We start from the raw sequence: 13008 nt of genomic DNA, 5'->3' as shown, positions 1-13008 counted from the left end.
ACCGAAAGTTTGCATAATTGGCCGAAACATCACGAATTTCGAAAGTTTGGAAAGTTGGTTGGTTGGTTGGTTGGTTGGTTGTTTTAAGCCGCACTCAGCAATATTCCAGCTATATGCCGGCGGTCTGTAAATAATCTGGACCAGACAATCCAGTGATTGATATCATGAGCATCGATCCGGGCAATTGGGATCGTAGTCAAAAGGAGCATTAGGATCCGACCTTCCGTCAGACTTCATTTGGAACACGTTTTTTTCCGAAATCGCTGATAAAACTTTGCCGACAAAATTTAGGAATAAGTATTTCTATTTCGAAAACCATCATTGAAAACATTATATTCGAAGTACTGTTTGACGCCAAGGAACATTTTGCAACCATATAGATGAACCAGTTCAATATCTCCGAGTTCATTAAGACCCCAGACCTCTGCTTCAAATAAAATAATGAGTAATTTGTGCATCAATTAATTTAAAAAAAGGTTTTATGTGAAAGATCAGTGAAATTTGTCAAACTGTGTAAGATACTCATTATCCTTTTTGCCTGGGCTGCTTCATGACTGGTGTGCCAATTTGGACCAGCTGTATGACATCTGCCGTAACAAGGATAGACTTTATTGGTGCTGTGACAATGATTGAAATGACAATATGGTGACAATGGTAGAGTTACCAATGAATAAAGCATATACAACTATACATAAATCATTCTTACCGTTGTCGTTTCAGGTCTCACCTACTCAATATTCTAACTATATATGACGACGACCTGTTTGTTTGTTTGTTGTTTAATGCCACACTCGGCAATATTCCAGCTATATGACAGCGGTCTTTAAATAATCGAGTCTGGACCAGACAATCCAGTGATTGACATCATGAGCATCGTTCTATGCAATTGAGAATGCGAAGACATGCATGAACCAAGTCAGCGTTCCTGACCAACAGATACTGTTGGTCGCCTCTTACAACAAGCAAGGGTTGTTGAAGGCCAATCCTAACCTTCATGTGGACAAGCAACAGTCCAATTAATGCAAATAATAAGAAACAGGTTTTATCATTGTCGACATAATCACAGGATTCTGGCCTGCCTAAGGGACGCAAATCATAAAACATCGCTGTTCCAAGTTTACTGGTTACATTAATCAGCTGCAAGTTCAGTAATTAAGTTAACTCAATTAATAGTCCATAAAGAACGCGGACCTAGTGGAATAAGTCGCACACATTAATTTAAACCATATAGATAACGAGCTGGGCATGAATCACACCTAAGTTAATACATGACCAACAATACAATCAATCAATATGCCATTGATTAAACATTCTAATTGTTATTCCTCCGATTGAAAAAAGATGTAGCGCCTTTCCAGGCGCCAACAACTGCAACGCCAACCGAACTTGCAGCAGCAGTGGCAGCAGAACTCATTCCCACTGCACCAACCGACTGGCAGACAGCAACAGCTCCTCCAGCAGCTACGCCCCCTCCATTAGCAACAGCAGCTACAGACATCGCTCGTGCTGCCAAGCTTCCTGCCACTATTCCACTGGCCCCGAAGCCCGCGGCAGAGAGAGCAAAAGGTATTGCTACAGGTAGAGCCACAGCTCCTACCACAAAGGGAGCTACATTTCTGGCCCTGTTTAACCAATCTGACGACGTCTCTTCCGGGTCAGATCTAAAAAGAGAAATGCTTCTCTTTAAGCACCAAAGACATGCAAAATTGAAAAAATATTAGTACAACTGTAAAAAAATAAATAATTATAACATAAACTTTGATACCGTGACCGAAAGACCATTACAAACGAGATAGGTTTTGAAAGTTAGGTATTGTCATTCGAGTCAGGTTTTACAATCGACTAAACCTTTCCCCTGGATTTATTATGCACGATAAATGAACAAGGATAACACAGGGCACTGGTGAAGATAGCAGTTGATAACTTTACTTAATCGGCCACGTTCATGCATCAAAGATTCTCCAAGGAGTAAAATAATTCGTCAAAAAAAGCAGGCTTACTATGAGATCGTAAGCTATACATAAAAGGTGATTAACAAAAGGATACTGACATACTGCCACCCTCCCTGTATCAGGCCAACAGGAGATTCATACTTGCCTACAGTTACCCTCCGTGAATCAGGCCAACAGATGCTTCATACTGACATACTGTCACCCTCCCTGGATCAGGCCAACAGATGCTTCATACTGACATGTGACCCTCCCTGGATCAGGCCAACAGATGCTTCATACTGACATGTCACCCTCCTTGGATCTGACCTAAAGATGCTACATACTGACATACTGTCACACTCCATGGATCAGGCCAACAGATACTTCATACTGACATGTGACCCTCCCTGGATCAGGCCAACAGATGCTTCATACTGACATGTCACCCTCCTTGGATCTGACCTAAAGATGCTACATACTGACATACTGTCACACTCCATGGATCAGGCCAACAGATGCTACATACTGACACAATGTCACCCTCCCTGGATCTGGCCAACAGGAGATTCATACTGACATGTCACCCTCCCTGGATCTGACCTAAAGATGCTTCATACTGACAAACTGTCATCCTCCCTGGATCCGGCCAACACATGCTTCATACTGACATGTCACCCTCCCTATATCAGGCCAACAGATGCTTCATACTGACATACTGTCGACCTCCCTGGATCTGACCTACAGATGCTTCATACTGACATGTGACCCTCCCTGGATCAGGCCAACAGATGCTTCATACTGACATACTGTCACTCTCCTTAGATCAGGCCAACAGGAGATTCATACTGACATACTGTCACCCTCCCTGGATCTGACCTAAAGATGCTTCATACTAACATACTGTCACCCTCCCTGGATCAGGCCAACAGATGCTTCATACTGACATGTCACCCTCCCTGGATCAGGCCAACAGATGCTTCATACTGACAAACTGTCATCCTCCCTGGATCCGGCCAACACATGCTTCATACTGACATGTCACCCTCCCTAGATCAGGCCAACAGATGCTTCATACTGACATACTGTCGACCTCCCTGGATCTGACCTACAGATGCTTCATACTGACATGTGACCCTCCCTGGATCAGGCCAACAGATGCTTCATACTGACATACTGTCACTCTCCTTAGATCAGGCCAACAGGAGATTCATACTGACATACTGTCACCCTCCCTGGATCTGACCTAAAGATGCTCCATACTAACATACTGTCACCCTCCCTGGATCAGGCCAACAGATGCTTCATACTGACATGTCACCCTCCCTGGATCAGGCCAACAGATGCTTCATACTGACATGTGACCCTCCCTGGATCAGGCCAACAGATGCTTCATACTGACATACGGTCACCCTCCCTGGATCAGGCCAACAGATACTTCATACTGACATGTGACCCTCCCTGGATCAGGCCAACAGATGCTTCATACTGACATACTGTCACCCTCCCTGGATCAGGCCAACAGATGCTTCATACTGACATGTGACCCTCCCTAGATCAGGCCAACAGATGCTTCATACTGAGATACTGTCACCCTCCCTGGATCAGGCCAAATGATGCTTCATACTGACATGTCACCCTCCCTGTATCAGGCCAACAGATGCTTCATACTGACATGTCACCCTCCCTGTATCAGGCCAACAATTACTTCATACTGACATGTCACCCTCCCTGGATCAGGCCAACAGATACTTCATACTGAGGTACTGTCGACCTCCCTAGTTCTGACCTACAGATGCTACATACTGACATGTCACCCTCCCTGGATCAGGCCAACAGATACTTCATACTGACATGTCACCCTCCCTGGATCAGGCCAACAGATACTTCATAATGACATGTCACCCTCCCTCGATCAGGCCAACAGATGCTTCATACTGACAGGTCACCCTACCTGGATCAGGCCAACAGATCCTTCACCCTCCCTCGATCAGGCCAACAGATGCTTCATACTGCAATATCACCCTCCCTGGATCAGGCCAACAGATACTTCATACTGACATGTGACCCTCCCTGGATCAGGCCAACAGATGCTTCATACTGACATACTGTCACCCTCCTTGGATCAGGCCAACAGATGCTTCATATTGACATGTGACCCTCCCTTGATCAGGCCAACAGATGCTTCATACTGAGATACTGTCACCCTCCCTGTATCAGGCCAAAAGATGCTTCATACTGACATGTCACCCTCCCTGTATCAGGCCAACAGATCCTTCATACTGACATGTCACCCTCCCTGGATCAGGCCAACAGATACTTCATACTGAGGTACTGTCGACCTCCCTAGTTCTGACCTACAGATGCTACATACTGACATACTGTCACCCTCCCTGGATCAAGCCAACAGATGCTACATACTGACATGTCACCCTCCCTGGATCAGGCCAACAGATACTTCATACTGACATGTCACCCTCCCTGGATCAGGCCAACAGATACTTCATAATGACATGTCACCCTCCCTCGATCAGGCCAACAGATACTTCATACTGACATGTCACCCTACCTGGATCAGGCCAACAGATCCTTCACCCTCCCTCGATTAGGCCAACAGATGCTTCATACTGCAATGTCACCCTCCCTTGATCAGGCCAACAGATGCTTCACACTGACATGTGACCCTCCCTGGATCAGGCCAACAGATACATCATACTGACATACTGTCAGCCTCCCTGGATCAGGCAAACAGATACTTCATTCTGACATGTCACCCTCCCTGGATCAGGCCAACAGATGCTTCACCCTCCCTGGATCAGGCCAAAAGATACTTCATACTGACATGTGACCCTCCCTGGATCAGGCCAACAGATGCTTCATACTGACATGTCACCCTCCCTGTATCAGGCCAACAGATGCTTCATACTGACATACTGTCACCCTCCCTGGATCAGGCCAACAGATACTTCATACTGACATGTCACCCTCCCTGGATCAGGCCAACAGATGCTTCATACTGACATACTGTCACCCTCCCTGGATCAGGCCAACAGATACTTCATTCTGACATGTCACCCTCCCTGGATCAGGCCAACAGATGCTTTATACTGACATGTCACCGTCCCTGTATCAGGCCAACAGATGCTTCATACTGACATGTCACCCTCCCTTGATCAGGCCAACAGATGCTTCATACTGAGAAACTCTCACCCTCCCTGTATCAGGCCAACAGATGCTTCATACTGACATGTCACCCTCCCTGTATCAGGCCAACAATTACTTCATACTGACATGTCACCCTCCCTGGATCAGGCCAACAGATACTTCATAATGAGGTACTGTCGACCTCCCTAGTTCTGACCTACAGATGCTACATACTGATATACTGTCACCCTCCCTGGATCAAGCCAACAGATGCTTCATACTGACATACTGTCACCCTCCCTGGATCAGGCCAACAGATACTTCATACTGACATGTCACCCTCCCTGGATCAGGCCAACAGATGCTTCATACTGACATGTCACCCTCCCTGTATCAGGCCAACAGATACTTCATACTGACATACTGTCACCCTCCCTGTATCAGGCCAACAGATGCTTCATACTGACATTTCACCCTCCCTGGATGAGGCCAACATATACTTCATACTGACATACTGTCACCCTCCCTGGATCAGGCCAACGGATACTTCATACTGACATACTGTCACCCTCCCTGGATCAGGCCAACAGATGCTACATACTGACATACTGTCACCCTCCCTGGATCAGGCCAACGGGAGATTAATACTGACATACTGTCATCCTCCATGGATAAGACCAACAGATGCTTCATACTGACATGTGACCCTCCCTGGATCAGGCCAACAGATACTTCATACTGACATGTCAACGTCCCTGGATCAGGCCAACAGATACTTCATACTGACATGTGACCCTCCCTGGATCAGGCCAACAGATGCTTCATACTGACATACTGTCACCCTCCCTGTATCAGGCCAACAGATGCTTCATACTGACATGTCACCCTCCCTGTATCAGGCCAACAGATGCTTCATACTGACATGTCACCCTCCCTGTATCAGGCCAACAATTACTTCATACTGACATGTCACCCTCCCTGGATCAGGCCAACAGATACTTCATACTGAGGTACTGTCGACCTCCCTAGTTCTGACCTACAGATGCTACATACTGACATACTGTCACCCTCCCTGGATCAAGCCAACAGATGCTACATACTGACATGTGACCCTCCCTGGATCAGGCCAACAGATACTTCATACTGACATGTCACCCTCCCTCGATCAGGCCAACAGATGCTTCATACTGACATGTCACCCTACCTGGATCAGGCCAACAGATCCTTCACCCTCCCTCGATCAGGCCAACAGATGCTTCATACTGACATGTCACCCTCCCTTGATCAGGCCAACAGATGCTTCATACTGACATGTGACCCTCCCTGGATCAGGCCAACAGATACTTCATACTGACATACTGTCAGCCTCCCTGGATCAGGCCAACAGATACTTCATACTGACATGTCACCCCCCCCCAGGATCAGGCCAACAGATGCTTCACCCTCCCTGGATCAGGCCAAAAGATACCTCATACTGACATGTGACCCTCCCTGGATCAGGCCAAAAGATACTTCATACTGACATGTGACCCTCCCTGGATCAGGCCAACAGATGCTTCATACTGACATGTCACCCTCCCTGTATCAGGCCAACAGATACTTCATACTGACATACTGTCAACCTCCCTGTATCAGGCCAACAGATGCTTCATACTGACATGTCACCCTCCTTGTATCAGGCCAACATATACTTCATACTAACATACTGTCACCCTCCCTGGATCAGGCCAACGGATACTTCATACTGACATACTGTCACCCTCCCTGGATCAGGCCAACAGATGCTACATACTGACATACTGTCACCCTCCCTGGATCAGGCCAACGGGAGATTAATACTGACATACTGTCATCCTCCATGGATAAGACCAACAGATGCTTCATACTGACATGTGACCCTCCCTGTATCAGGCCAACAGATACTTCATACTGACATACTGTCACCCTCCCTGTATCAGGCCAACAGATGCTTCATACTGACATGTCACCCTCCCTGGATGAGGCCAACATATACTTCATACTGACATACTGTCACCCTCCCTGGATCAGGCCAACGGATACTTCGTACTGACATACTGTCACCCTCCCTGGATCAGGCCAACAGATGCTTCATACTGACATACTGTCACCCTCCCTGGATCAGGCCAACGGGAGATTAATACTGACATACTGTCATCCTCCATGGATAAGACCAACAGATGCTTCATACTGACATGTGACCCTCCCTGGATCAGGCCAACAGATACTTCATACTGACATGTCAACCTCCCTGGATCAGGCCAACAGATACTTCATACTGACATGTGACCCTCCCTGGATCAGGCCAACAGATGCTTCATACTGACATACTGTCACCCTCCCTGTATCAGGCCAACAGATGCTTCATACTGACATGTCACCCTCCCTGTATCAGGCCAACAGATGCTTCATACTGACATGTCACCCTCCCTGTATCAGGCCAACAATTACTTCATACTGACATGTCACCCTCCCTGGATCAGGCCAACAGATACTTCATACTGAGGTACTGTCGACCTCCCTAGTTCTGACCTACAGATGCTACATACTGACATACTGTCACCCTCCCTGGATCAAGCCAACAGATGCTACATACTGACATGTGACCCTCCCTGGATCAGGCCAACAGATACTTCATACTGACATGTCACCCTCCATCGATCAGGCCAACAGATGCTTCATACTGACATGTCACCCTACCTGGATCAGGCCAACAGATCCTTCACCCTCCCTCGATCAGGCCAACAGATGCTTCATACTGACATGTCACCCTCCCTTGATCAGGCCAACAGATGCTTCATACTGACATGTGACCCTCCCTGGATCAGGCCAACAGATACTTCATACTGACATACTGTCAGCCTCCCCGGATCTGGCCAACAGATGCTTCACCCTCCCTGGATCAGGCCAAAAGATACCTCATACTGACATGTGACCCTCCCTGGATCAGGCCAACAGATGCTTCATACTGACATGTCACCCTCCCTGTATCAGGCCAACAGATACTTCATACTGACATACTGTCACCCTCCCTGGATCAGGCCAACAGATGCTTCATACTGACATGTCACCCTCCTTGTATCAGGCCAACATATACTTCATACTAACATACTGTCACCCTCCCTGGATGAGGCCAACATATACTTCATACTGACATACTGTCACCCTCCCTGGATCAGGCCAACAGATACTTCATACTGACATACTGTCACCCTCCCTGGATCAGGCCAACAGATGCTACATACTGACATACTGTCACCCTCCCTGGATCAGGCCAACGGGAGATTCATACTGACATCCTCCTTGGATAAGACCAACAGATGCTTCATACTGACATGTGACCCTCCCTGGATCAGGCCAACAGATACTTCATACTGACATGTGACCCTCCCTGGATCAGGCCAACAGATACTTCATACTGACATGTCAACCTCCCTTGATCAGGCCAACAGATGCTTCATACTGACATACTGTCACCCTCCCTGGATCAGGCCAACAGATGCTTCATACTGACATGTCACCCTCCCTGGATCAGGCCAACTTATGCTTCATACTGACATGTGACCCTCCCTGGATAAGACCAACAGATGCTTCATACTGACATACTGTCACCCTCCCTGGATCAGGCAAACAGATGCTTCACACTGACATGTCACCCTCCCTGTATCAGGCCAACAGATGCTTCATACTGACATGTCACCCTCCCTGTATCGGGCCAACAATTACTTCATACTGACATGTCACCCTCCCTGGATCAGGCCATCAGATACTTCATACAGGTACTGTCGACCTCCCTAGTTCTGACCTACAGATGCTACATACTGACATACTGTCACCCTCCCTGGATCAGGCCAACGGGAGATTCATACTGACATACTGTCATCCTCCTTGGATAAGACCAACAGATGCTTCATACTGACATGTCACCCTCCCTGGATCAGGCCAACAGATGCTTCATACTGACATACTGTCACCCTCCCTGGATCAGGCCAACAGATACTTCATACTGACATGTGACCCTCCCTGGATCAGGCCAACAGATGCTTCATACTGACATACTGTCACCCTCCCTGTATCAGGCCAACAGATGCTTCATACTGACATGTCACCCTCCCTGTATCAGGCCAACAGATGCTTCATACTGACATGTCACCCTCCCTGTATCAGGTCAACAATTACTTCATACTGACATGTCACCCTCCCTGGATCAGGCCAACAGATACTTCATACTGAGGTACTGTCGACCTCCCTAGTTCTGACCTACAGATGCTACATACTGACATACTGTCACCCTCCCTGGATCAAGCCAACAGATGCTACATACTGACATGTGACCCTCCCTGGATCAGGCCAACAGATACTTCATACTGACATGTCACCCTCCCTGGATCAGGCCATCAGATACTTCATAATGACATGTCACCCTCCCTCGATCAGGCCAACAGATGCTTCATACAGACATGTCACCCTACCTGTATCAGACCAACAGATGCTTCATACTGACATGTGACCCTCCCTGTATCAGGCCAACAGATGCTTCATACTGACATGTCACCATCCCTGTATCAGGCCAACAGATGCTTCATACTGACATGTGACCCTCCTTGTATCAGGCCAACAGATGCTACATACTGACATGTGACCCTCCCTGGATCAGGCCAACAGATGCTTCATACTGACATGTCACCCTCCCTGTATCAGGCCAACAGATGCTTCATACTGACATGTCACCCTCCCTGTATCAGGCCAACAGATGCTTCATACTGACATGTCACCTCCCCGGATCAGGCCAACAGATGCTGCAGCATCATTCTTGAGAAATATGGTTATCATGACATTGCAGTTAACAAACTCACAAAACACAAATGTTTTCAAAACAGTTTTACTCACAGCATGACACAGCATTACCAGGTTAAGTTGCAAGTTCATATGTCCATGTATTGAATCTGTAGTATCAACCCCCAAGATAGGACACTCATTACTCTGCCTAAAGATTTCAAGAAGATGAAGAATATGATAAAGAAAATGACAGTGACGAATAAGACGAGGAAAATAGATAGTGAAGAATAAGACAAAGAAAAATGACAGTGGAGAATATGACAAAGAAAACTGATAGTGAAGAATAAGACAAAGAAAACAGATAGTGAAGAATAAGATGAGGAAAACAGATAGTGAAGAATAAGACAAAGAAAAATGACAGTGAAGAATAAGACAAAGAAAACTGATAGTGAAGAATAAGACAAAGAAAACAGATAGGGAAGAATAAGACAAAGAAAACAGATAGTGAAGAATAAGACGAGGAAAACAGATAGTGAAGAATAAGACAAAGAAAAATGACAGTGAAGAATAAGACAAAGAAAACTGATAGTGAAGAATAAGACAAAGAAAACAGATAGGGAAGAATAAGGTCAAGTATAAGACAACGAAGAATAAGACGAAGAAAATTGAAAGGAAAGAATAAGATCAGGAATAACACAATGAAGAATAAGATCAAGAATAAGACTATATGAATACAATCTTCATCAAAATGAGCAAACTCTTTAACGACTCAGCTACCTCTCCACCACTTCGTAGTCTTATGACTGAGTGAGTGAATTTTAGAATGTCTACTAACATGAGTGAGTGAGTGAGTTGGGTTTAACGCTGCTTTTAACAGTATTCCAGTTATATCACGGCGTGTCAGCTTAACGTGGGAAGAAAGCCCAAAGTGATACAGGTCTCAGACATTTACCACTTCGATAAAACCCATGACCACAGGTATGGTGCTGACAAACCTAGAAACATAATCGGGGCGAACTGGGATTCAAACCCACAATCATAGGTTTCTGGCGTGCCCAAGGGATGCAACTCTGCACAGCAAATTGCGGCGCCTTATACGACTGGGCCTTCCGTGCCCCCATGTCTACTTACAGAAAAAAGTAACTGTACTTCATATAGAGTTCAATAAATGCACATTTATTCTGAAACTAAATGATGCATCTTTCAATACATATTCATGAAGACTTGGTCTTGATTCACAATTTGCATGTGCATGTTAATAAACCGTACACAATTTGGATGTTTGCCTGTTTGTTGGGAGCAAGATACTCATAACCATGTTTTCTTTAACTTAACACCACACGATGATTGTTCAGCTGTCAGGTGCTCATGAAAACACATTTGTTTTACAGTCAATAAAGCTTATGCAATGCAACGAGTTGCTGAAAATCAACATCCACCACCATGGGTATCCTGCCAACAGGAATGGTGCAAAATGAAGTTGCCGAATATTTTAATGTCATCAAACACAATATTATCTCTTTGGAGGCTTTATATACAGCCTGGCAACACTCATGACTTGCCACAGGCTGGTCATCAACGTGTGACATCACATCAACTAGACAACCAGATACAGTTGGTGCATCCATGGAATCGATACAAAACTGCAACATTAACAGCTCAGACAATTCCTGGGTTGAGACCAATCTGTGGCAAAACCTTACACAACCCGGCCCTGATGTCCAGGGATAGCCACAATACTGCTTCCACATCATCGTCAGACACGCCTAGCTTGATGTAGAGAGCATTGGAGGCCGGCACCATACTTGGAGATGAGTCCATGTTTCATCTAAACAGCTCTGATGGTCGGCATGGTTTAAAGGTGTCCAGGAGAACATTTTAGCAATGCTTGCGTTGCTCAACATCATCAGTGGAAGTGTAACGGTATGGGGTGGCATCACAACTAATAGGAGGACACATTGTTAATGTCGTACGCTACCGGGAAGACATCGTCAGAGATCATGTTTTACCCTTTGTGTAAATGCAGGGACGTAATGTCACGTTGCAGCAGAATAATGCCTGCCCACATGCTGCACATGTTGTAACAGACATTTTGAGAAAGTACAACATTGCTGCCATGGCCGGCTGTTTCTCCAGACCTATGCCCAATTTCTGGGATGAGATGGAACGACACCTAAGACAGGACCAGAGCAAGCCAGGAACACGAGCTCAGTTGGCCCAATCTTTGGTTGATATTTGGAACAATATTCCCCAAGCTGTTTTCAATAATCTTGAGTCTTCAATGCGCCACCGCTACCTTGCACGTATCAATGCAAATAGTGGTCAAACCCGATATTGACACTGTTCATTGAGTTGTTACACCACCCCTCTTTTAGCTTTTAGGGCAGGTGTCAATGAATATGTGATAAAACATTTATCAGACAAATGACAAAATATAATGTCATCATTTCCAATAACATGCACATATGTTTTTTATAAAGTTACTTTTTCAATTAACAGTATGTGGTACTGAACTATTTTCTCCATTTTATCATCTGATAGTCTGGGTTTTGTAGATTTCAGGAAACTCAGTAAAGTACTTGCTGTGTAACCACTGCAGGGGACCCACTTTGCCCCAGACTCACCATGATAGGATTGGGACCCATTCTGCCCTGGACCAAGATAGTCACGGGGGACCCATTCTTACCTGGAATCCAGACAACAGAAATTGTGCACTGGGTACCTATTCTTCCCCGCTCTAACAACAATTGGCATTGGGTACTGGGGACCTATTCATCCCTGCACTTACCGCAATAGCCATTGGGTACGAGGGGCCTATTCTTCCCCGCTGTAACCACAATAGCCATTGGGTACAAGGAATCTATTCTTCCCCGCTCTAACCACAATAGCCATCGGGTACTGGGGACCTATTCTTCCCTGCTCTAACAACAATAGCCATTTGGTACGAGGGACCTATTCTTCCCAGCTCTAAACTAACCACAGTAGCCGGGGGAGGGGGAGAGGGCTGGGGACCCTTTCTACCCCAGGTCCTCAAGAGAGTAATTGGGTAGTAGTGACACATTCAGCACCTTAATCCCCAGGGAGATGTAGAATGTCTAACTGATTTTAGCAACAACTGTCAATTGTCTGTGACAACACT

The 13008-nt window shown here is 46.0% G+C and overlaps 1 protein-coding gene across 3 annotated transcripts in view; it reads right to left on the bottom strand.

Annotated features, from left to right (window-relative positions):
• Positions 1–593: 593 nt before the first annotated feature.
• The window catches only part of LOC124141036 (uncharacterized protein C12orf29 homolog), a 32270-nt gene continuing 19855 nt past the window's right edge, over positions 594–13008 (bottom strand). For all 3 annotated transcript variants that reach the window (XM_048385705.1, XM_046508901.2, XM_046508900.2), the window contains exon 9: positions 594–1661. In XM_048385705.1, coding sequence (XP_048241662.1) covers positions 1313–1661 — 349 coding nt within the window. In that variant the 3' untranslated portion in view covers positions 594–1312. The remainder of the gene's footprint in view (positions 1662–13008) is intronic.

This window comes from Haliotis rufescens, unplaced genomic scaffold (assembly GCF_023055435.1).
Source record: "Haliotis rufescens isolate VD_foot unplaced genomic scaffold, xgHalRufe1.0.p SCAF_6, whole genome shotgun sequence".
NCBI classification, from domain to species: domain Eukaryota; kingdom Metazoa; phylum Mollusca; class Gastropoda; order Lepetellida; family Haliotidae; genus Haliotis; species Haliotis rufescens.
Note: the sequence above shows the minus strand (reverse complement) of the source record. Positions and strands in the feature narration are given on the sequence as shown.